This window comes from Danio aesculapii, chromosome 5, assembly GCF_903798145.1.
Source record: "Danio aesculapii chromosome 5, fDanAes4.1, whole genome shotgun sequence".
Taxonomy (NCBI): domain Eukaryota; kingdom Metazoa; phylum Chordata; class Actinopteri; order Cypriniformes; family Danionidae; genus Danio; species Danio aesculapii.
Window position 1 is genome coordinate 38,759,542 of NC_079439.1, and position 27,820 is coordinate 38,787,361.

Here is a 27,820-nt window from a genome sequence, read left to right on the forward strand (position 1 = left end):
TTAGTATCAGTATTCTTCATTTTTAGGATATCTATAAGCTAGTGTACAGTGACAAAATTCCCATGTAGAAGTTCTAAAACTGATTTAAACATGTAAAGCTTGTAGTTTGTCACTTCGGGCTAAATGGATCAATGGTTTTATTCAGGACACCTCATACTACAGTTTCTCATCACAACCAATCAAATTTAGTATCTAGTATCTGACATGCCCCGCCCCCTTCAAGACGATTCTCGGCATTTGAGCTCAACCCCTCTCACTGGCTGTGATAAAATGCTATTGGCTGTTTTTTTTTTTTTTTTTTTTTTAAAGGGGAGGAGTTACAATAGGTCCCACCCTCTCTTCGTGTTTCGGTTGAGATAATATCAAACATTGAATAAAAATGCATTTTTCAAAGCACTTCACAGGCTCAAACACTGTGCATCTAATTTAGCGAGTTTATTTCCACTTCTACAAATAGGTCATATTTGGTCATATTTTGGTTTTGGGGGTCTCCAACAACAGGCTGATATTCGTGGAAGGTTTCTTTTCTTTATTCATGATTTTCTTATAATATGCATTTATTTTTACCTGATTATCCCAACGACTCCCATATAATTTGTTCAACGATTCATTCATTCCCAAATATCTCCTTAGCGCAATGCTAATCTGCGCTGATTGGTCCAATGGCCCAGTCTGTTGTGAATGGCCAACTGGGTTCAGCGCGAGACAGAGAGAAATGCCGATCACAGCTACATTATAAATTAGCTCAGAGTATGTGAGAGCCCAATGCAAGAATGCATTAAAGCAATGCAATTAAACACCAGCATATTACTCTAATCGCTAACCCCAAGTAATAACAATGACACACAGTCCGTATTAATCCACACAGTGGCAAAAATTGGAATTGTTTTGAAAATTAACCGTGCCACACATGTATAGTAACAGCTGAATGTGGCCATAGCAACGACAAGCGGCAGAGGATCGCGAGTTCAGAAACGCATTAAAATCGGTAAAGGAAAAAGCATGCGTCACATTTTTAACGTGGTTTTGGATGCAATATGTGAACAACCCCATGAAGATTTAAACTGAGATGCACATTACAAGCACTGATCTATAATAGATAAGTGATTACAAGCCGCTCGGAGGGATTGCAACTTATAACACACAATTAAACATTTTGCAAACTACAGCAAACGAGGAAACAATTTAATCACACTTACATGTTATGATCCCAAGGAAGAAGAAACTGGTCCATATGAACTGCAACAGCTACTGACAAAGTCCCTGTCAAAGTCCCATACATAATAGTCTCTGCTGCTCCTTCCTTTAATAGCAAACGGCGACAAATCCTGTGTTGCAGAGTAGGTTATTGTATCAAAAAAATTTGGAAAATGACGAACAAACACAGCACCGTTGGCTAAACTGTGGTGTTGTTAAATAAACTTTAACCATTTATTCCCTAAGCCGAATCTCCATCTGATCTTCATCTTTGCGTCATGATCAGTCTCGTGATCCCCCAGGCTCCGCTAGTGTCTGAAGGGAAAGTAGTGTTCACGTTTTTACCGGAACCGACACTTCATATTTGGTAATGTACCGTATCAACATCGATGCGTTTAGGCAAAAGATTCGAACCAGACACGATTCATTTATTAGACTCAGAGTCGACTATTTCGTTAGTTGTTCCTCAGCTGGACGTTTTCATTCACTTAGTGCTGTGTTACACTGCAAAAACCCTAAATTGTTTTCAAAAACCCATAATAGGGGCTCTTTAAAATAATATCTAAAATATACATCCTCCAACTTTGCTTGTATGAATTTAAATAAAAACCATAAAAGGAGAATCTTAATTTTTTCATTTTATTTATTTCTGGAATCATACACATAAAAAAATCAGGTTCAATTATTTTTACAACAATAAAATAACACTGACAAAATTGAAACGAGTGAGTTAGTGCTCGTGTTGGAAATGTATGATACTGGGCTTTCCAGAAACATTGACTTTGAGGATTAAAATGTGCAGGGGAAATTAAAGTGTGTGTGTGTGTTTGAAGGGCTGATCACCTGCGTCTCTCGTATTCATCCTGTCTCCATACAGGCTTGCAGTTTCACTCATCCATTAAAATGGCATCATCGATCTGTGCAATGTAGAGCCCTTTTTTGTGCACGTACAGTAACGATACAACACCACCTCGCCAAAGAAATCAAATTAAAAGCATAAGAAGGTAAAGAAAGAAGCATTAACCGTGTTTTTTTTTCCATCTGTCTCTGATGCTCAACTATCCCCGCTTTACAACTTCCTGGGTCCCTGTTCTCTGTAAAAGAGGCGTAACTTATCAGCTCCGCCCCCAGAGTACTCTCCAGCAGCCGATTGGTCGATTAATGGGGGATCTGTTACATGTAAAGTGGCACTGATTTTGTTTTAGCTCTATCCGAAAAGCTGGACGGAGCTATTCATTGTTTGTTTGTTTTCTGAAATACTCACTGGGTGTCATATTCAGCACTCAATATTTCTTAACATTGACAAAAACTTTAATGGCTCCGGTGAAATCAGCAGAGAGCAGAACTTCAGAGTGGTCTGTTTTTAGCGCCCCTGAGAAAACATAAGGAAAGGGAGAACTGGGGGTTATTTCTGTGCCACATTTGATGGTCACATTCACATTGTTAATGTCAGTACCTGATGGGATGGTCTCCGAGTCGTCTGTGCTGTCGCTCTTACAGTCCGAGTCTGGTTTTTCGGAGCCTGCTTCCTGAGGCACGATGAGATCCGGATGAGGAGCAAAGACGGCCGAGGTCACAACCGCGTTATGAGCTACAAAGCAGAATAGAGATATAATTTAAGCTCCAAAATGTACAGACACTGACAATCAATTGGAATTCATAGATAAGGGGGGACTTTTAGATTAAAATAAAAGCTCTTAGTTTTGCTGGGATGGTTTCTAGGGCTCACTTTTATCAAGCATTTAGCTATTGTCAATATTAAAAATAATAATTTTGGTCAGCGCCAATAGCCTTGTGGGTAAGTACGCCGACATATAGCACTATGGTGCTCACGGCGACCCGAGTTCGATTCCCGGCTTGAGGTACTTTGCCGACCCTTCCTCTCTCTCTGTTCCCAACTATTTCCTGTCAATTCTCTGCACTTTTCTATTCATTAAAGTTTAAAAACCCCTAAATTAATCATAATAAATAAATAAATAATAATAATAATGACAATAAGACATTTTAATATTTCACAGTAAAATAAAATACACATTTTTATTTAACTTTTGCTTTGTCAGAAGACATTGGTTGTGCATTTGTTAGTGCGTTGTAGCATTGATTGAGTGCACTTCAAAACATGCACTATGGTTTTGGACACCACAACAAATGGCTGGTCACTCTAATAGTGCACTATTTAAGGGCATGGAATTTGGAAACGGAAAGATGGCTATCCACAATCACTCTCTGACTGATCGTATGGACTGTTACAAAATATGCACATGCCCAGTGAGTGAGAATGGTCAAGTATCTTGCGTTTTAGCCTGTATAGGTTTAAAATGCAATAAAAACTAGAGCTGCACAATTATCATAATCACAATAATAATAATATAGGGATTGGACAATGAAATTGAAACACTGGTCAATATAAGCTGCGGTCACACTGCACTTTTCTCCCCATAGACTTTCATTCATACGCACGCGAATGCATCAGCCTGGAAACGCAAGCTCGTGCGACAAGTTTCGCAGTTTGCTGCATTGCAAAGTTCAAACTTGGTGAACTCTGACCTGCGAAATCGCATCACATGATTGCGTGAGACCAATCAATGATCAAAACATGACCTCTCTGGACAGAAATTTAATACATGGACCAATCGCTCGCTTTTTTAATGTCTAATCATCTTGTTTAATCCCGCCCCTTTTCACAGCACCGTACTACAGAATTTAGCATGCACAAACTCTAGTGTGACCGCAGCATTAGTGTTGGAGGTTTCATAGCTAAATTTGACCAGTCTGATGGCCAATCTTTACTGATTACACATTCCACCAATAAGAGCAGAGTGTGAAGGTTTAATTAGCAGGGGAATAGCACAGTTTTGCTTAAGATATTGCAATGCACACAACATTATGTGTGACATATCAGAGTTCAAAAGAGGACAAATTGTTGTTATGTCTCTCTGGCGCATCTGTGTCATGTATCAAGAGCCACAGTATCCAGAGTAATGTCAGCATGCCACCAAGAAGGATAAACCACATCCAAGAGGGGTAAATGTGGGCGTAAGTGGAAGCTGTCTGAAAGGGATGTCCGGGTGCTAACTTGGATTGTATCCAACATAAAACATGCTGCCCAACTTACTGAAGAATTAAAAGTAGACCTCAACTCTCCTTTTCCACCAAAACTGTTCATCGAGAGCTCCCCACAGAGTCAATATACATGACCAGGCTGCTATAGCCAAACCTTTGGTCACACATGCAACTGCCAAACAACCGTTTCAAGGGTCCCAGCAGCAAAAATCTTGGACTGTGGACAATGTGAAACATGTACTGCTCTCTGATGAGTCCATGTTCTTTTTCCCACATCTGGGAGAGCTGTGATGTGGAGAAGCCCCAAAGAAGCATACCACCCAGACTTTTGCATGTCCAAAAGAAGCATGGCGGTGGATCAGTGACTGGTTTGGGCTGCAATATCATGGCATCTCCAATACTTGTCCTAGATGGGCACTACTGCCAAAGATTACCAAACCATTCTGGAGGACCATGTGCATCCAGTGGTTCAATCCATAGTATCCTGACAGCGGTGCTGGGTATCAGGATGATAGTGCACCAATACACACAGCAAGACTGGTGACAGGGTGGTTTGATGAACATGAAAGTGAAGTCGAACATTTCCTATGCCCTGCACAGTGCCCAGATCTAAATATTATTGAGCCACTTTGGAGTGTTTTTTAGCACGAGTGAGGAAATGTTTTCCTATACCAGCATCACGTAGTGACCTGGCCACTATTCTGCAAGAAGAATATCTCAAAACCCTTCAGTCCAATGTGCAGGACTTGCATCTGTCATTCCCAAGTCGAATTGGCACTAATGGCCGCAAAAAGAGACTCTACACCATACTAAAGAATTATAGTAGTTTAAAACTAGGCATTTCAGTTTTATTGTCCAATCTCTGTATATGTAGTATATGTATCGCAAATTAAATTACATAAATTACATTTATTTTATGCTTTGGTTGGTTGTTTATTTAAACTTGACCAATCAGATGAGGCCTTACTATCTATATTCCCACCTCCCCAGTGGTTGCTGTTCTGCTATTGGAGCGGCCCAAAGGTGAACCCAGAGCTGAAATTAAATACTGAAGGCAGGAGTCAAGACAAGAGATGAAAATGACAACAGCTAATCAGAGTCACAATTTCTGCTGAGGTTTTCACTCTGTCATAGGGGTTTAAAGACTAGCCTGTAATCAAAAACATCACTTATTTTTCCAGTATCGTGCAGCCAACTTCAGAACTTCAAAGCAGAAGCAGAGATGGGTTTACAGCAGTGAAAACACTGTTATCATGATCTGCTCACGTATAAAAGATGAGCTTTACTCTGGAACACACTTGAAGCCTCTGCGATTTCAGCATCGACAGACTGCCAAAACAAAGAATTCCTGTAATAACTCTCACTACATGACTCATTTCCGTTCCATCATCTTACCTTTGATCCCTTCCCAGAAGTCATTGCGGTCTCTCCGTACAGAGGTGAACTTGCTGAGGTCGTGGTACGTGCTCCAGATGTACACGTACTTGTCCTCGGAGCCGCTCACAATGTAAGAGTAGTCGTGACTGCAGGAACAAGGAGACATCCTTCAGATTCACTCACATTTCGTGAAAAGCCTGGGTAGAAGCGCGAGATCACAGCCGGATGTTTCTGGGGCTGTGTGTGTTTCTCACCTGAAGCTGGCTTTGATCTGACTGCTGCTGTTCACGTAGCCTTTGTACTTCATAGACAGTGACAAATCTCTGAGGTCATACAGGCGAATGCGGGAGTCGTTTGACGTCACCAAGATCTGCAGAGGAAAAGGAGATCAGCACGAGCGTAAACTCAGTGATGGACGTCAACCTTGGAATAAACAACAATGTCCTGATTCGTGCTTTACTGCAGTAAACTTCAGTTTCCCCTCAAATGAACACAACTCACCTTGTTTTCTCCTGGCAGCGGCTCAATACCGGTGATTTTGCGGCCCACTCGATTCCTGCCTCTTGTAGAGCGAACGTGTATTTGAGTGTGATATTTAAGGCGCTGAGCAGAACACATAAGCGATTAATTAATTAAACAAATAACGTCATCCTGTACGTTAAAGTTGAGAAAGAAACAATATAATCAAGCAAACACTCACCTCGGTGTCATAGAAAATGCAGCGCCCATCGTAGGTGCCGATTACTGCATACTTTCCATTCTGGCAGAAGTTAGCTGCTGTTATCAGACGTGTCTGTCCGTCCACCTCATTCCACAGTGCTACTTTCTTATCTGGAATATTCCATAACCGCAGCTTTCCATCCAAAGAACCGCTCAAAAAATACCTGTCATCCTGAGAGAAAAAAAACACACAGGCAAAACTAATTAAAATGTTATCATGGTATAACTAATATACTAATTGTTTTTGTTACTATTTTGATTTCTTTTTAATTTTTTATGTTCTCATTTTAATTATTGTAACTCATTTTGTATAAAATTAACGTAATTTAAAAAAAAAAAAAATAGACTGGTAACAGACTGATGAACATGAAAGTGAAGTCGAACATCTCCCATGGCCTGCACAGTCACCAGAACTAAATATTATTGAGCCACTTTGGAGTGTTTTGGAGGATGAGTGAGGAAATATTTCCTACACCAGTATCACATAGTGACTTAAACACTATTCTGCAAACAAGAATAGTTCAAAACCCCTCAGTCCAATGTGGAGGACTTTTATCTGTTTTATCTGTTAAATTAGTCATCCTGGGAGATAAAAAAAACACAGGCAAAACTTATTAAATGTTATCATGCTATAATTGATATACTATTTGTTTTTGTTGCTATTTTGAATTTCTTTTTAATTTTATATGTTCTCACTTTAATTAATTTTGTATAATATTAAAGTCAAAAATATTTGTAAAAAATTAACTAGTGACAGGGTGGTTTGATGAACATGAAAGTAAAGTTGAACATCTCCCATGGCCTGCACAGTGCCCAGATATAAATATTATTGAGCCACTTTGGAGTGTTTTGGATGAGTGAGGAAATGCTTTCCTATACCAGAATCACATAGTGACCGGGCCACTTTCTGCAAGAAGAATGGTTCAAAATCTCTCAGTCCAATGTGCAGGACTTGCATCTGTCATTCCCAAGACGAATTGACACTAATGGCCGCAAAAAGAGACCCTATAACATACTACTGAATTACTCTGATACTGAGAGAAAAAACACAGACAAAACTAAATTAAATGTTATCATAGTATAACTGATACATTATTTAGTTTTGTTACTATTATGAATTTCTTTTTAAATTTTATAAAATTAACGTCAAAATGGCCCATTTTTATTTATGCATGTTTAAATCATTAGAATATGAATTAAAGATCATTTTCCATGAAGACATTTATCAAATTTCCTTCTGTAAATATATCAAAACCTAATTATGGATTAGCTATTTATGCATTAACTTAATTTGGATTAAATTAAATGTGGTTTTCTCAGTATTATGTTTTGTCAAATACGCAGATTTTCCTATTGTCCTATCTGAACACATCATACATCAACGAAAAGTTTATGTACTCAGCAAAATCATAAGTTCAAGACACTCCAAAAATGAAAGAATTAAAAATATAGATTTTTTCAGAGTGCCTTGGAGTTATGATTTCAATGTTTATCTTTATGAATGCCTTACCCAAAGAGCACATACACATTGATTATCCCTGAAGCACTTTTGGTTTGATTTTGTACTCATATATTCAGCTTTCAGACAACGTAGAAAACTCAAATTCCCAAAATTGGCCCAGAGTCACATGTTATAAATATGAGAAAAAAAAAACTAAAAAGGGATAAATTTTGCTCTCATAATCTGAATTATAGAGGTGTTCTAACTCTTTAACTCTATTGACAGACTTCATTACACAGTGAATGTTTTGAACCCTCAATATGCATTTTTTTTTGTTTTTCTTTGACAAACTCAATGTCAGCTTGCATACTTTTCAGCCAGTAAGATTTTTTTTTTTATTTAAGCAAGGAATAAAAAGTAAATAGATATTTAAATTGCTATTGTAACGTTTCTCGATGCATCAATTTCACTGTATTTTTAATCAAATATACATAACAAAACTTTTTTTAAAAATCTCTAATAAATAATTAACAGTAGTTTACGCTAGCCTGCACACTCACCCTAGGATGAAATGCAATGGCTGTAACAAAATCTATATGCTGAAAACAGCAGAGACACTCTCTCCTGGAGATGTGCCACAAGCGAACCGTCTTGTCCATTGATGATGACAGCAGGAAGTAGTTCTGCACAGAAGAGGAGAAGCAACAATTTGCAATAGTCACCATTTTAAACATGCTGTTCAAAATCTGTACTACTGCTTTCCTACAGAGAGGGGCACTGATGACCGTAAGCTCTCACCTTTGACCAGGACAGATCCAGCAGGTCAGCAGTGTGACCCTTGTACTTGCAGAAAGGAACCTGCCGGAAGGGGACGTTTCTATCCTCCGTGTCTGCATCTTCCACAGCAGCACCAAACTGATCCAGCAGAAACAAGAGGCATTTTAAAGCATTTTTCATAAACTACAAACCAAAAAGAAAAGCGAAAACAAAACCCCTTACCCCTCCTTCTGTATCTGATTTAGAGGAACACAGACTCTCCTGAGAGGGAGACGGTGACACGCGTCCTGAGGGAGAAACCAAAGAGACTATTAAAACAAAGAAACTCAGTCTAGAAAACTAGCATAAGAACGTGGTTATAGCAAAAATCATTAGGCTAGCTTTGAGAATGAAGCCATTAGCTGCCAAATCACATTCAAAACCGTTATTATCTGTCAACCAGTGATAGAACTATGTCTTGGGTAAGGCTCACACGTACACAATACAAACACACACAACAACCAAGACTACATGTAATCCTACAACAAACCTTTAAAATAAAAATATCTGATCTAGAAAGCAAGATCCTGCAATACTAATTAGCTTAGCAACATGCTAACAACAAACTATGGAAATCAAATAGAACTGCAGCCAAGGCAGAGCTCTGTTTGTTTGGACATTTGCTGCCTACGTAGAGCACTTTAAACTATCACCTATGAGGCTTAAAGAGGGCTTTGATGCTTTAGAACAGTGGTTCTCAATCTTTTTTATATTTTCAATGATAGGCAAAGTTATTTCTAGTACTTCTGTAAAGTAAAGCTGCTTGTTTTAAGCTTAAAAAAACGTGATACAACATTGGTATTAAATAAAATAAACTAAATAACATAATTGATATTTAATTCATTCATAAATAAATTATATTAAGTGATTTTTTTAGAATTTTGTGAAGATTTTTTAATCACATATACTACTACCATTATCTTAAAAACACAAATTATTATTATTATTACCATTACTACTACTACTATCATTACCATTACTACCACCATTACTACTACCACTACCATTACTACTACCACTACCAATGCTATTACTACTACTAACACCACCATTACTACTACTACCACCATTTCTACCGTCACAGCCACTACTAATATTTCCACCACCACCACCATTACTACTACCACTACTATTACTACTACTACCACCATTACTACTACTACTACTATTATCACTACCATTATTACTACCACTGACACCACTACTACTACCACCACCACCACCACCACCACCATTACTGCTACTACAACTACCACCACCAATACCATTACTACTACTACTACTATTACTACCACAAGCATTAATACTACTAAAACCACCATTACTACTATTATTACTACTACCAACACCACCATTACTACTACTACCACCACCATTACAACTACTATCACTACTATTACTATTACAACCATTAATACTACTAAAACCACCATTACTACTATTATTACTACTACCACCACCACCATTACAACTACTAATACCAATACCATCACTACTACTACTAAAAATCACTACTACTACCACCATTTCTACCGCCCAGCCACTACCACTACTATTACTACCACTACTAATACCACCACCATTACTCCTACTACCACCACCACCACCACCATTACTACTACTATTACTACTACCACCAATACCATTACTACTACTACTATCACTACCACTACCATTAATACTACTAACACCACCATCATCACCATTTCTACCTCTACAGCCGCTACCATTACCACTACTACCACTACCATCGCCACCATTACTACCGCTACTATCACTACCATTACTACTACCACCACCAATACCATTAATACTACTATCACTACCATTACTACTACCACCACCACTACCATTTCTACCACCCAGCCATTACCATTACTACTACTACCACCACCACCATTATGACCACTACCACCACCATTATAACTACTATTACAACTAAAACTATAAAAATCTTAAAACAGCAGGTCTCATATACATAACATGCGTCTATGCGTGTGGTTACCTTCTGTATTGTATTTTATTCTCATGTTGTTGAAATAGTCATAGGCATTTTTGAGGACCCAGATCCGAACTATATTATCCTGGCCTGCTGTTGCCAGTAGCCGTCCACAGTGAGAGAACTTCATTGTCCAGACGGCACCCTGACCGAGAGAGAGAAAGAGAGAGAAAGAGAATCAGTAAATAATTCACTACTACATCACAAATAACTAAACAGGTTAAAGTTCAGATTAAAGGTCACACACGCTCTCCTCACCATGTGCTCTCCGCTCAGGTCCTGCACCACTTTGATTTGGTCAAAGTCAAAGGGCCCTTTGAAGCTGTGAGCCGCTTTAAACTTGACCGGTCGTGTGTACGGCATCCCTTCGTCATCACTGGAGGATGGGTCATCCTGGTCAGTGTGGAAGACCTCGTCTCGAACGCTCTTCACTTTATTCACAGCTCTCTCTCCATATTCCTCCGCCAAGTGTTTCGCCCTCTTTACTGACTTACCCAGAAACTTCTTTAGCTGTGTTCTGAGCAAGAAAAGAAAACAGATCAAAAATAAATTCCTCACTGGACACTATACAGTTGAAGGCAAAATTAAATTGAAGCCCTCCTGTTAAAATTTTAATTCTTTTATGTATTTTCCCCCAAATTTCTGTTTTATGGAGAGAAGATTTTTACAACACATTTCCAAACATAATATTTAAAATAACTCGTTTCTAATAACTGATTTATTTTATCTTTGCCATGATGACAGTACATAATATTTTACTAGATATTTTTCAAGATACTAGTATTCAGCTTAAAGTGCCGTTTAAAGGCTTAACTGGGTTCATTAGGTTAACTAGACAAGTTAAGAAAGTCATTTTTAACAATTACTCTGTCGCTATTTAAATTAAAAAACACTGCTTGTATTCTAGTCGAATTAAAACAAATAAGACTTTCTCCAGAAGAAAAAATATTATTGTAAATACTGTGAAAATTTACTTCATTAAATATCAAAGAATAAATATTTCACAGGACGGCTAATAATTTTGCCCTGGGGGGGGGGGGTCTGTAGTATTTTATTTATTTATATATTTTAAATAATACATTTATTTCAGCCTTGATGGATTAAATTGATTAAAGAGACAATAAAGTATTCTATTATTTATACTATTACAGAAGTTTTCTAATTAAAGTCTATGTGAAGACTTTTATGTCTGTATGATAACATATACAACTGAAACTGAATATTGGGTAGGGGGCCAGGGTTTTTATTTTTGTGCTTTTTCATGTTGTTGAAACTTTCACACTCAGAAAACAATTTGAGGGGCGTGGCTAAGCATATTTCACCCAAGCTGTCAAACTGAAATCATTAGAGATGGACGCAGAAGTAAATAGTTGGATTTCTTTCACAGTGGATTCGTTTCCACTGATAATAATTGGGGATAATTTACCCCAAAATTAAAATTCTGTCATCATTTACTCAATTGTTACCCGATTCAAACCTGTCTGGCTTTCTTTCTTCTGCTCAACACAAAGGAATATATTTTGAAGAATGCTGGAATCTGGTAACTAGAGCCAGACAGAATCTGCGGACATTTTTTGCTATTTTTTTCAGGGAATTTTGTAAAAAAAATCTGCAGATTTATGCGGAATAATTTTAGGAGTATCGTGATTAAAAACTTAGTATGTGCCTATAATAATGCGTTTTAGTATAACTAAACAGTCATAAACAAAAAAAAACAAAAAAAAAAATCAATCTCTTACGTTCTCTGTTTCAGCTTCCCTCCATCTGTGTCAGTAAGGGCAGGCTGGGATTTATCATCATCATCCGACTGTGCTGCGTCGTTTCTGCCAAGAGAAGAGAAAGTGTGAGATCCCACCCTAAAGCGTCTATAGCTGCTGGCTTTCAGACAGGAGTTCCCTTTAAACCCCTTTCAAAATTAGCTTGCATTTAATCCCGATGTAAAACGAGAAAACGAGAAGCAGCGATCCAGGACCAGATCCAGCAACCCAACTGTTTCAGATTAATCACACCAACAGAAACTACAAAACTGTTATCATCTCGGCATTATGAAGAACTTCCTGCCAAAATGTTCCACTTGTGTTCGAGCGGTTTCGAATCAGAAGAGAGCTGGAGAGAAGGAGGGATTACATGCCTTCTCGCTTCAAAAGAGGAAAAAACAGTCTGTAGGTTTCATTCGGGATGATAAAACGAGGGCAGATGAGAGTGTGGCGAATCGGATTACTGATAGGATTCGATTCCGCTGCCTGAGGGCCTCGCCGCATCAGCACAAGCAGTGCGTCGCATAAGGAGAATGATCCTCGCTATCAGACATTAAATGTAAAATCAGCTCTGAGGAGTTCCACAACTCTGGAATGGATTATGTGGTACAGTATGACATCTCAGTCTCACATTTTTAAAGAACACAATTTATGGCTGCAATATTCAGATAGTAGGTTGACCTCATTTTTTTAACAATTACTTTGTATGTAAGGTAATAGGTCTTTTTATTATTTATTTTATTTTTTTATCACAAACTACAAATTTACCTACAAATCACAAATTATGTCCTATGGCTATCATTCATTCATTCATTTTCTTTTCGGCTTAGTCCGTTTATAAATCTGGGGTGGCCACAGCGGAATGAACCGCCAACTTAGCCTACCCAATTAACCTGTACCGCATGTGTTTGGACTGTGGGGGAAACCAGAGCACCCGGAGGAAACACGAACGCAGAAAGAAACGCCAACTGACCCAGCCGAGGATTAAACCAGCGACATTATTGCTTTGAGGCGACAGCACTACCTACCGCGCCACTGCGTCACCCCTATGGCTATAATGGGATAGTAAATTGTTCAGTGTATGTGCACCTGACATATGCCGATACTCAATAATTCAATACATTGTGATCATGAACATGCACACTTATTTATATTGTGGGAACTTCAAAGTACAATGGATAATTATTTATTGTTTAAACTTTTAGAGTGCTTTAAAAATATTTAAAGTGGTGGGAAAATGTTTGGAGACTTAATTGATTAGCTTAATAGGTCAAATGTTGACATTTTCATATGTGTTAACCTAGCCTATTACATGTTGAAATATTAATTGAAAATTCTGTGATTCAAAGGGATATTGTACATTTACACTGTGCAATATGGCACCCTAAAGTAAACTCGCGATGAAAACTACAAAAGCTTTTACTAAACTTAGGTGTGTTTAATCTCTTAGGTAATGCCTAATAACCTAATAATGCCTGAAAATAATAGTTGTGATCTTTTTAGTAAATGTAGGTGATAATTATTCAGATTCAGCTGTATTTTAATCTAATATTGACATACAGTAGCAACAGCAATACATCTGGCTTTTTCTGACGAATTTAATCCATTAACTAACATTTACTAATTATACTTAATTGTAAAGTGTTACTATTCATAATTATTTTGAAAAGTAATTAAGTTGAAACATTTATTTACAATAAATAAAGAAAACAAAGTGAATTTCCGATATTATACATGTTAAATGTGACTTTTTTGCTGCTTAGGTCAATATCATAAAAATACCTTATAACATGATAAAAGCTTGATTTTTTTAGTATCAAAAAAAAAGATTTGATACTGCCATAAGCCTAATTTGCAATTTAATCTCTTAATTTAAGTAAAGGCTGATTTATACTTCTGTGTCAAGCACACGTGTATGCTCCGACGAGGGCTATGCGACTGCTAGAAGGCTGTGTCACTCGTACGATCCCTCGACGTATAAACCAGCCTTAAGGTGCATTTGGACACTTCACAAACTGCTTCTATGTAGTAGGGAGGTATATGTAATATGTAAATCTGGTTGCAATTGCTGATGATGCATTATGGGAAATGCAGTTCTCTTACGAGATGTACTCCTTGGTTCTCCTCATGATGTGCAGTGTGAGCGGGTTGATTCCAGTGGGTAGTTTCTCTTCTGCCTGAATCAGAGGGATCTCCTCACCAGTGTCCAGATTCTTGATCATCACACTCGCAAGAATCTCCTGTACAATAAAAACACACAGATTATAGCCTTGAGTAATGACCATTATGTTATCAGAGATTAAATGGATCAAAAAGAATAGCAGGCCATGTTACGCAATAAAACAAAAGCCTCTGTTAAATCAATGGATGAATGTGCAATTGCTGAATGAACATGGTTATAACCATTATATCTACTCCTCAATGAATCAGCAACAACCATTGGCTTCCACCTGCATATTAATATTCATATTCCATGAAAATAAAGTTTAGTATAAGTCCTTCCTACTTTCAAGGCCAGAGAGTGCAACAGCAATAAGACTGAAACCGGTTCCATTATCCCAAAGTCAGTGTTTTTTTTATTTTGTTGTTGGTTAAACAGCGGAAACACACACACACAAAAAAAAAATTACTAAATCCCCATTCTTATGTTTTTGTTTGGTTATTGGTGAAAAACAGGTCTTACTGCAAAATGGAACTGTACTGATCCACTTGACAGGCTCAAATTTAAGCTCATGTTCACTTTGACTTCAACACATCACACCTTAGCTCAGTCTTAGCTAAACCCTGGAGCGGATTATTACACCAGTGTGGTCAGAACATTCAGAGCATCACTGATCAGCTATTAAATTTAAATCTGCCCTCCAACAATGAATGTTGTTGAATATAAAAGTCACGATTTCCAAATAAAACATGATGGGGAGTCAGCTGAAGCATAGAAAACTTATAAATGAAAGGGGTCCAATTAACTACAGCTAAACAAGATCAGCTTGCCCTCACATTCAGAAGCACACATTTATGGACTTATTGTCAGCCAAATCCTGTGTAGCGATGCTGCAGGGTGATAGGTCCACTCTCACTGATTATGCACATACTTTTCTGGAAAAACACCCACCCAAGATTTCCACACTTAGGAAAAAAATAGCCAGTTTAAAAAAAACTTTGCGAAACTACTTATGATCCATAGGTAAAATTTTGGGATAAAGATATACACTGTGTTATGTACAAAAATTGTTTTGATATGTGACCCATGCTAGAGAATGAGAGTCTAAAGGCCTGTTCACACAGGGATGCTTTTTGCTTGCGCTTTTCAGTGATATTTAACGCCATTTTTATAGAAACGCCTTGTGCTATTTTTTTTTTGAGGCGCCACATCAAAAACCTCTCCAGAACTGCTGAAGTAACAGTAAACACCACTTGGAGGTGCTCAAACGCAAAACAGTGGAGGTAATTCCAGTTTCACTTTCATTCAATAAAGAAGATAATGCACCGAGCCAAGATGAATGTGGTGCTGCTTTTTTCATTGGTGTCTGAACACAAAGAGCTGTATGATAAACGCAACAACAACTACAATAATGTCAGTTGGAGTGGACCGAAGCAAATTGGATTTGATGGTGAATTTCAATTCACTCTTATTTCATGACTTACAAGTTCGCTAGGCACCATCTAATATCAGAGGGTAATTTTGCACTTTCGCTTTTTTTTTTTTAACTTGAGCAGAGCATTTGTTTTGGGCTGTTGTCCACGGTAGAGGCACATTTTTTGACTGCCTACAGGCAAAAAAAACTGAGTGTTTAGCTATAACCATAAATGCACCATATTTGCACCATATAACCATATTTGCTATTTGTTATATGCACCATATAACCATATTTGCACCTCACTGCAAGCCTATCAGTGTCACTTTTGAGCTAGCTGTCCAAAACAGTAGAGGAGTGGTGGGACAATACCACACCTCTCAACAAATAATCAGCTAAAGACTTCAATTTGCAATGGTACAGTGGAATACTCCATCATATCAACAGATAAAAAGAAATGCTCACAGCTGACAGTTTTTCGAACAGCGCATTTGGTTTAGAAATACGAAACGGTGGACACGTAACCTAACAATGGAAATAAGAGTTGTGGGAAGCTTAATAGTGGTGAAGATGAAGTCATCTGACTGTTGTAATTCCTTTATAGTCTGACTTTTGCCTTTTACCTGAATATGTTATAGATTAACATATGAATACGTTAAGGTTTCAAGATGATTGTAATGATATGTAAAGGTGTACATTACCTCATCTGTAAGCTCTCTGCCCGAGTTAGACCTTGGTCTTTGTGGTCCAGCAGTCTCAGCACCACTAGGACTTGATGCCTGCTCATCATTTTCCTGCTCGACCAAAAGAATAGACAAAAAAAGTGAGAGGTCAAATATATAGAATTAAATCTGCATATTTATATTATCTAAAAAGTGGCTATATTTAACTTCAAACCTGTGCAGTGACGACTTTATCTCCACTAGTGGCGCTAGCAAGGTCCAGGGAGTGCTGGACTTCTTTAGTAATGCATTGGACTGTGGCATTTGGGCTGACCAATCCACACAGCTCATCTGCTGGGTCTACAGAGACTGACCAATCAAAGAGGATGATTTTGTTTTAGTAAATATTTTTCATGTCATGCAAAACAGAAATGTCTTCAGGCTTTATTGGAAAATTCTACTTCCCACTTCTGAAGTTATCACAGGTTTCTCACATTCAAATGCCACATTCACTCTTGCCCGTTTCTTGGAGTAATGCTAATTTAACACCCTAATTTGCATGTTAGACTAACAGAAGGAGAAAAAACAAATGCAAAAGGCATCTAACACATAAATAAATATTGATTTGTGGAATGCTGGTATGCCTTTTGCAAATATTAATTGTGACATTTTTGTTTAAAAAAAAAACATTTTAATGCTTGTATTCCGTTTTATCAACAATAACTACGATTATTTAACAATAACAACCTGGGACTTGTCAAAGCACTTTTCTAAACAAACATTTCTAAATATATAAAAATTATATTGTGTATAATAAAGAAATTATTTTTCAAATATTTCCCAAGAGCTGTATAACATAAAAAAATTTTAAACACATTTTAAAACATTAATTTTAACAACTACCTTCTAATAACTAATCCCTTTTTTGTGTTTATGTCATGACGACATAATATTTAACTGTTTATTTTGCAATATACAAAATAAATATCCAATATACATAGACAATATACATTCTGTTTAAAGTGCAATTATGCACTACATTACATAAATTCTGTTAACTAAGCAAGTAAAATTAATAATGCAGGTCTTTGGACAACATTGGTTTGCTCTGTAGCCAATTGAAAAAAAAATATTTTAATATATAATTTATTTTCATTTTTTATTCCAGACAAACTAAAAGAAACGGAGACATTCTCCAGAACAACAAATATAATAGGAAAACTGTAAAAATTGCTTTGTTAAACATCACTTGGGAAACATTTGGGGGGCTTATAATTTTCTCTTTAATTGTATTCATATCATTTGATTGCTTCTGTTGCCAGTCTTTATTTTTATTAAATCACCTGGTCTTCATTTTCTAACACTAAACAATCACATACTTACTTTTCTATATAAAAAAACATTGTGTGCTGAATAAGACTAGCAGGAAATGGTTATACGTACAGTACAATATGTACAGTACATGTTATTTTGTTGCTGACGACTGATAAACGTTAAATCCGGAAATGAATCTGGATTTTTTTTTATTGATGCAGTGCGCATCAAATAATTTCCATATACATACAGTGCTCAGCATATAAGTACACCCCTCACAAATTCATTTTTTAAATTCATATTGTTAATAGGAAGCTATAAAATATTATATTTGTGCATATACATTAGATTAGTCAGTATTGAAGTCAAATTTAGAGCTTATCTAGCAAAATAACTTATGATAACGGTACCAATAAACCAGTAAAATAAAAAAATTAAAAAAGGAAAATCAAGAGAAGCCAAAAAAACAAATTAAAATTGTTGAAATTTTGTAGGTTGTAATTTATTTACATATATACAGCTTGAATTCAATTTGATTATCTTTCAATTTCTAAATATGTTTGGTGACTAATATTATTTTGATAAATATATCTGTTTAATAAATCTGTTTTGTTTAAACACACCAAAATACACCTATGTTCCCTGAGAAATTGATACAAATATTCATTTTCTCAATTATGCTGAGCACTGTAAATATGCAAATTGAACAAAATTGTTGCGGTTAAAAAATATCCTAAAATACACCAATTGGTCTCCTTTCCATCATATTTAAAGTTTATGAAATGCCAACTCAAAAACCTGGTCATTAAAACCATGTCAGCATTTCCCAGTCATAAACACAATTAGGCTGTTCATGTTAATTTCCCAAAGACTGAGAGGCTTGTATATTCAATAGTTCTAAAATATTAAATGTCATGTGTAAGACTTGCATTTTATATATTAAGTCAGTGTAATCCTCATAAATAAAACAAAGAAAAAAGTACCTTCAAGTCCTGTCGGTCGAATCGCTTCCTGGGACTTTTTGCTAGCCGAAAAGCTGGGTCGTGATGGGGGAGGCGGCCGAGGAGGAGGAGCCCCAGAGGGTGGAGGCGGTCTTGAGGGCGGTTGCTTCTTAGTACTCGCTACAATGTCAGGCTCCACTGTAAACTGTCTGGGAGGTTTGGAAGGGCCGGGCCCATCGCCATCAGACGTAGAAACTTGCTCTAGAATATCAGCTGTCTCTGCACAGGGCAGAGAAACAGGTAGCGATGGCTGACCCAGAGCACTAGTAATGTCCGGAGGGGGTGGCATACCCTGGTCTTGACCCACCTGGGCAGAACCAGCCACATCCGGTGCTCTATCATGAATGTCCTGTGGCCTCACTTCCCTCGGTCTTACATCGGGCACCTGCTCAGTGCAACCGGAGTCATATGGAGTCACATCAGGATCCTCCGGAAGCACCACCACAAGAACCTCAGGAACTGGTGTCTCTTCAACACTACAGTCTTCTGCTTCTGGCTTCTCCCCTTCAGAAGAGGCTTCACAGGTCTCTTCCGTTCTCAACAACTCTTCCTCAACTCCACTCTTTTGACTCTCTTCGATAATACTGTCAATGATCTGGAAAGAGGGACAGTGCTTTAAAATTCATGTAGGGTGCTTTGTTTATACTAGAAGTCTAATCTTACATTGTTTCAATACAACATCAATAATGATTTATATCTACGAAGGTTTCAAAGTCTGTGTTTCTTGATTTAGACGAGTTTGACATCGAAATATCAAACACATAACCTCATGTCAGTTTACTGGCACTAAATACTTTAAACTAGTTTGATGCACAGGTTTTCGGGCTGCATAATATTGGAAAAAACTAGCATTATGATATTTGCTTTACTGAGATATATATTGCGATATAAGTACAATTTCACCAAACTGACTTCAATAGCTCTGTTTCAAAAGAATTTATCATTTCAGATTGATTGGTAAGAGTCTGTATGAGGTGCATATGCATAAAATGTAATAAACAATCTACTAGCATAGTTATAGAATAGAGCAAAGGACATAAATAAAAAAAAAACAGTGTTATATGGTTTTCTAAGTGTATTCAGGTAGTTATTGAATTATCAAATGTAAAATATTACTGTAAAGTCTTCATTGTAGAAATAATTGAATAAAATTAATCGTTATTGAAGTTATAAATGGTCCAATTTATTATGTCTGAACATTTTTAAAAACCCTCATACAGTCACAGGCCTCATAAACACATGAAAATAACAAACTTTCACTCGTTTATGGTTAAGCTCTGCAGTGACTCTACAAACCTCATGCGTTCTGAACTGTAAGGTCTAATTAACCGTAATCTAAAATCAGCTTATCCTGTGATATGACAATTGTGGATGCACACATTGTGACATTGAAGCTGGAAGGATATATTGTGACAGAAAGATTTTCTCTGCTTTTTTATAAGTACTTTTCTTGCTGGGTTGTAAGTGACCTGTTGAAGGACTGCTTAAGAGAAATGATCTGCTTTTTGGGCAGACATCCAACAGTAAATATATACTAGAGACCACATCATACTTCTGTTATATGAAACTGAGAGAGTTTGGAAAGAGGGAGACTAGATAAGGGGAACAAAGGTGCAAGGCTTTATTATGGTCAAACTCACCTGAAGAGAATCATCATGACGGGGTTCTGGTTGAACTAATCCAGGAGCAACTTCCTGTACCACGTTCTCTGCAGGACCCTACAGCCAATCAAATGCAGCAGTTAAAAAAAAAATCTGATTCTTAATTATAAGCCCCTCATGTCTAAATTTATATTTAATAACAATTAGATATAATGAATAAATAATTATTAATTATAAAATAATAATTATGAATAAAATGTATTATTCAAATAGATGATTTGTATTAGATTTAAACACTTTTATGGTTACAAAAAGTTTAAATCAGAGTATTAGTGATTTCTGAAAGGTCATATGACACTGACTGAAGACTTGAATAATGGCTGCTGGAAATTAATTTTTTCCATCACAGAAGTAAATGACATTTCAATTATATTTCCAAAAACATGATTTATTCAATATTGTAATAACATTTAATAATAAACAGCTTTTTTCCCTGTTCTTTTAAATCAAATAAATGTAGCTTTCTTGAACATAAAAGGTAACCTGAAATTACTGTAACCTGAAATATCAACTGCAGTACATTTATAAAACCACTTTTATTAATAATAATAATAATAATAATTTTTTATTTAAACAGTTTTCTAAGAAAAAAAAGTGCAAAAGGATGCAAAATATTATTGGGTCTGAATTAAGAACCATTCAAGATATTAAAAACCCAAACACAGTTACAGATTTCACAAAACATTCACTGAAAATACTTTAACAGCAGCTGACATCTGGTTTGTTGTGAAGAATCTGTTTTATTTACATGTATAAACAGATCTCAGAGTCTCAGACCCCTGGTTTAAACCTCAGATCATCTTTCCATCTTGCACTCATGTGACTAAAGCACTTCACTAAAAGGTTATAACCATCAGCCTGCTTATGACTCAAACAAGACCCATAAACTCACCAACACAGTATTGTAAAGAGTCCCCTGTACCTTGTATGTTCTTTAAAGTGCCATATACTGAAGTGTGCTGATTTAATATGTAAAATCATTCTCAGATATCTACATGGTAGGTATGTATCTTAGGAAAGCGTACAGAAACTTTTATATGCTCATTTAATCACAAGAATTTCTATATAATTTTCTATAATGAAAAGCTTGGTTTTGACCATATTTGGAACAGTCGTGAATATTAATGAGCTCTGCTCTTATGCTCAGTAGCTCTTGTCAGTGCCCTCTCTCTTACACACACACACACACACACACACACACACACACACACACACACACACACACACACACACACACACACACACACACACACACACGCGCACACACACGCGCGCACACACGCGCGCACACACACAATGTACTCTGAAATAAACATGTGCAAAACAATCATACTTTATTATTAAAAAAATATTTTACAGTAGATGCCTCGTTAACAAGCTTTTCAACTGAAGTGGTAGTGAGGTAGAAGTGACTTGTTTCTTTAATGCACTATGATGCAGATGCGAACAATTCAGTACAGGTTGAGTCATAATCATAACCTGTTATAATGTACTGACATCATTTATCACATATGCGTTATATGGCGGCAGCTTACTATGGAGAGGAATGAGACAGAGTAATTAAAACACTTCAACTACTTAAAAAGCAGATAACTGTGCACAATTCACTGCTTGAGAGTTTGCTGGACAGTCTTTCACTGACAGGGAAGTACATCAGAATCCAGCTAAGAAAAATTTAAAGCTTGCATGTTCGTGAGATAACGTTTATCTCCTCTCTCGGCTGTTACAACAATAACGATAACAATTACTATATATAACTATATAATATATCCTACATACAATATATAACAATTACTTGTGGATCCAGACACGAGCGTGTCTGCAGAGCGAGTTTTCTCCACCGAGTCACTGTTTGTTGAACAGCGCCAGAGCTGCGCTGATCGTTAAAGCCAATTGCAGCCTTTTCTGTTGGGCGTGTAATCAATCACAAGCTCGCTCAAAAAAGCAAGCGGGATAATATTTACATTTGTTTATTTGCTATAAATGCTCATGTTGTTCTGTGCATGTCTTTTAGTTTTGCTTGACTCATTCAAAAAGAGTGTTTTCTTGAAGCAAGTAAAATTAAAGGTACAGTACATATTTCTGACTGCTGTATTAAAGGACAAAATTGTATTACAAATAATATATAAATATATTTATCATATTTATCATGTATTAAAATTTGTAACTTATATTTAAAATATAAATAAAAGAATTATTGAGCTGATAAGTGAAATATTAAACTGTTAATATAAATGGAAAGCCTCGTCAATGCACAGAGATATCGAATTGAATCGATGGCATAATAATCGTAACCAAACCGAACCGTAAGACTAGTGTAGGTTCACACCCCTAGTAGATAAACTTAAAGAGCCCATATTATACATGAAATAGGGTCATATTTAGGTTGTAAGGGTCTCCAACAACAGTCTAATATGCATGCAAGGTCAAACAACACTTTGATGGTCTTATAATCTGCATTTATTTTTACCTAATTATCCCAGCGACTCCCATATGAATCGTTCAGCAATTCATTTGTTCCCAAACCCCTCCTCAGCGCGAAGCTAATCTGCGCTGATTGGACCAATGGCAGCCTGCTGCGATTGGTCGACAGTGACAGGCTTCAGCGCGAGACAGAGTGAAATGCCCAGCTGCTAATCTACAATATAAAAGTAGTCACAGTGCATACACGCTTCACAGTGGATTTTGGCTGCCAGCGGGTGAATGTAAACACAGACGATGGACTAGAAAATACTGACGACGAACTATTTTATTGAGCAAAAAGTCCAAGAACTGGCGAGGAGATCTCCTAGCCTCCTAGTCACAGTCTTCTTACTCTTTTCACACACACACACACAAAGGGCCTGCGCGTCCATAAATGAGCGGCTGAATAGAGAGGGCGCAGCGCTCAGTTATATCCGCGAATACCCGTGCGTTACACACACACACACACACACACACACACACACACACACACACACACACAGGGCCGGCGCGTCCATAAAGGAGCGGCTGAATTGAGGCGGCGCGGCGCTCAGTTATATCCGCGAATACCCGTGCGTTACACACACGAGGAGACACACACACACAGGGCCGGCGCGTCCATAAATGAGCGGCTGAATTGAGGCGGCGCGGCACTCGGTTATATCCGCGAATACCCGTGCGTTACACACACACACACACACAGGGCCGGCGCGTCCATAAAGGAGCGGCTGAATTGAGGCGGCGCGGCGCTCAGTTATATCCGCGAATACCCGTGCGTTACACACACGAGGAGACACACACACACAGGGCCGGCGCGTCCATAAATGAGCGGCTGAATTGAGGCGGCGCGGCGCTCGGTTATATCCGCGAATACCCGTGCGTTACACACACACAGGGCCGGCGCGTCCATAAATGAGCGGCTGAATTGAGGCGGCGCGGCGCTCAGTTATATCCGCTAATACCTGTGCGTTACACACACGGGGAGACACACACTCACATTACTTGACCGTTGCATGTGTGTAAACAGCTGACGATCCGTAATCAAAGCGGCACGCGTCGCGTTTTCAACGTGGCTTTACACACGATATGAGAATATAAAGAGTTAACCTGATACAGTACACGCAGTTACAAGTAACAAAACACAACTAAATACATCATTTGCAAGCTAGAGTAAACGAGGCAATAATTTTAATCGCACATACTTACACTGGTGAAATGGGGGTAGAAACTGATTCATGATGCACTGATCCATGTTCTGACAGTCTATACTGATCCTTCCTTTAACAAACTGATGAAGTCTTCTTTGAAAGCATATAGTTTTCAGAAGCACTCAGAACTGCTCAAGGCTGGGCTATATTGCTGATGTTTCATCTTTGATTACACTGTCCATAATATCCATCTGCACAGCGTGACTTCATTCGACCGGTGTCTGTCTATGTGTGTGTGTGTGTGAGACTTTTTTTTTCTGTTAGTGGGCGGGGCCGCAGGTTTCAAATCTCCCGGGTTTGCGCGCCCAACTACTTGTGTTTCGTAGCTGCGTCATCGCGAAACACCTAATGACTCGTTATCAAGACGACTCGTTTGAAGCACTATGAGTCGACTCTTTTATAGATGAATCAATAGTTTTAAACACTGTACACTTACAGATTTAAGCCTTAGCTGGATATTTCACTTCACTTAGAGCTGTGTTACACACTACATGGAAGGGCATTTTCAAAAACCCATAATATGGGCTCTTTAAAAATAGGGAAAAGAAGTTATCATTATCTTAATCTCACCGGGAAAACACAGCCTGGGCCATACATATTAACGATCCTGTGACGATCGTCAGAGTCTGTTTTTCGATTAGCCTGTTTTTAACATGGATTTTACACTCGCATTATTTACATAAGAATGAGGAAACAATGGTGTGTGAGACTCACAGCATTTCATTTGCATGTACTGATGTACCCTATGCCGGGGTATAATTCTGTCACCTTTCTGTAATACATAGTTTTACTCATGTTATTCTTTCAGCTACCGATAGCAGAATGCATTCAATTTCACATTATACAATTTACCAAACCAGTCACACCTGCATAGTCCCCAACCCATTTTGACGTTTAGTCAGTTCTAAGAAATTTCTCTTTAAGTCACATTTCCACTAAAAATATGTAATGCACATGCATGTACATGTTAAAGTACAAAGAGAGAACTCTTACCCCAGGCTGAGGAAGTTCAAACTTTGCAGGTGACCTACAAGAAGTAAAAAAACAAAAATTTAAGAATGCAAGTCATCCAGATCAAGCTTCACAAACTCATACAACATTTATAAACACATGCATTATCAAGCAGAGCTCCATTTTGAGACACATGCTAACTTTCTAGTCAAAAACCATCTATATCTTTAATTGAAGTGGTCTTTGAATACCTCATTACAGTAAGAATGAAATCTAGTTAGACTAATTAGTAAACATCAACAAAGTGGTGTGTATGTGAAAACAGAGGGTGTGTAGGCTCCTTCAGCCACAGAGTTCACTTTCAAAGTGGTCTGAGGCTAATTAAAACTAGCTAGTGCAGCCCGTCTGACGCAGCATTCGTGAACAGACAAGCCCCTTCATCACATTCATAACACACCCTTCGACCAGCACAAGCACAGCAACTGAACATTTTAATGTAATCACACTGAGGACACTGTCAAAACATTCCTGTGACACTGTCTGACATTGTTCACACACACACACCTTTGACCCCAGTCATGCTGTGATAACAAGAACGAGAGGATTTTCCTACTAATGACAAAATGGAGACTTGTCGTTCACAAAAGACGAATTATTTCAGTTTTCAAAAAACTTCAGCTTAGAAATCTTTCTTCAGACTGAGAATTAGAGTCATTAGGTTTCTGAGTCTTCTGGGTAGTAGAAAATAGTAATCATAATGGTGACTAAAACACTGCCTGTCAAACTAGCCTCAGTGCAGATGCATCATTTGCAAAGTGTCATTTTTAGAAAATGTCTAATTTTGTACAAGCTGGGCATTTCATAAAGAGACAGTTCCCTTACACTATTAAATATGTTTTGGACATGTTCCAAACCTAAAACCTATTGAAGAAATATAATGCAAACTATTAACAAAATTGCTAACGTTAACCTTCTACCTGGTTCAAGATGTATGTTACTGAGGGATGAATCAGTTCTTCGTCTCGATCAAAGGAAGAATTTACGTTTAATTAAACTAACTCTTTAGCTCTGATAGCAGCTAAGAAATGCATTACTATACAATGGAAAACAGTAGAACCACCAAGTCATATTGTGTGGCCTGGAGAACTTTCATCTTATGATTCTGTTAATAAAAAATAATGCTTCATCTTAAAAAAAAAAAGATTTGGGGCACAATTATTGAATAGATGAATAACATGGATGTTAAATTTATTGAAAAGAATGATGAAAAATGTATGACTCTTCATTACTTTAATTTTTTATTTGTCCTCATTGTTTGTTTACTTCTTATTTAACACATCAGCTCAAAGTTTCACAATTATGTCCATTAAAGCGTTCTGTCTTGTGAGGGTTGGAATTGGGGGGGGAGGGTGGTCAGAAAAGAATGTTTACATGTATACTGAAATGATTCTATAAGTTGTTGATGTGAAAATAATAAATATATTGATTAAAAAAGAGAGACAGTTCCCTGTAAAATGCAAATTGCCATTATGAAGGGTACTGTACAGATCCTCGTGTTGTTGTTCCAAACCTGCATGACTTTCCGCTGAGAAACACAATAGTAAAAGTTCTGCAAGGTAAACTATACATTTTAAACCATGTTATCTTTTTGTTTCAGGTGACAACAGTAAAACAGCATAACGAGAAAAACATCATCTAAACGCTACGTGTCAGCGAGGTGGTTTCAACTCAACGGGCACGACCGTCCAAATAAATGCTGTCTAGATAGACAGCTCGCTCGCGTAAAAGTCATATGACTTTTTATTTAAGCACATAATAGACAGTGGATAGCTGGAATCTATAAACAAGCGATGGCAACACTGTTGACAGCTTTGACAGCTGCAGCTCTATTCAAATAACAGACATTAGACATCAAACTGGGGTAATATAGAAGCAATATTAATTTTGTACATGACACTCACGCATGGGGTGAGGGACTGAAGTTGACATCCTCCGCCGCATCGTAAAACTCCTCCGTGTCGCTGGTGTCGGACGCCATTGAGCCCGGGCTGCATACAGAGGCCGCCGCCACTGCTGCTCTCTCGGCGAACGAGGATAAACTCCCAGGTCCCGTGAAGCAGGAAAACAGCAAACAAACGCCAGACACGGAACTGGATTTGCGCCTGGCCCGCGCCTATGGCATGAGTGCTGGGAGAGGCTCTGCTCACCTGAAAGTGCGATAGCGCCAGCAAACACACGGCCTAGATTACAAGATCTCGGACGGCGGGCTTGACTTTTATCTTTTTAAAAGCTAAATTATCCGGTTATGTCGATCTGATCAGGGGGCAATGCGATGCGAAGCTCCTCCCGAGGCCGTTCGCGCGGACTGTCAGTGATCCTAGCATATCGGGACGATCCCCTACCGGGATTTATGATGGAAAACAAACCGAGAGTAGGAAGAGAAACGGCGACAGGTCTTCTCGCGTCGAGCGAAATCTCGCAACAACATCTCGCGGGATTTGAAGACGTTCCATTTCAATACACACAGCTGATCTGTAGACTGTGTTGTACAGCATAATAATACCATAATACAGTCTGATGCTGCTCAGATGGATCTTTGATCGGAGACGGACGGA

The 27,820-nt window shown here is 37.8% G+C and overlaps 1 protein-coding gene across 1 annotated transcript; it reads right to left on the bottom strand.

Annotated features, from left to right (window-relative positions):
* Window positions 1–1,822: 1,822 nt before the first annotated feature.
* wdr44 (WD repeat domain 44) lies at window positions 1,823–27,676 on the bottom strand. Its single transcript, XM_056458149.1, has 19 exons — window positions 27,167–27,676; window positions 25,248–25,281; window positions 20,563–20,640; window positions 18,905–19,517; window positions 16,843–16,976; window positions 16,647–16,739; window positions 14,474–14,610; window positions 12,353–12,436; window positions 10,872–11,130; window positions 10,620–10,758; window positions 8,798–8,862; window positions 8,597–8,713; window positions 8,359–8,481; window positions 6,338–6,529; window positions 6,139–6,240; window positions 5,892–6,007; window positions 5,656–5,783; window positions 2,654–2,788; window positions 1,823–2,569 (listed from the first exon to the last, which is right to left on the bottom strand). Exons 1-19 carry the CDS (start codon window positions 27,241–27,243, stop codon window positions 2,481–2,483), a joined length of 2,715 nt encoding a protein of 904 aa, XP_056314124.1. The 5' UTR covers window positions 27,244–27,676; the 3' UTR covers window positions 1,823–2,480.
* Between the last annotated feature and the right edge of the window lie 144 nt (window positions 27,677–27,820).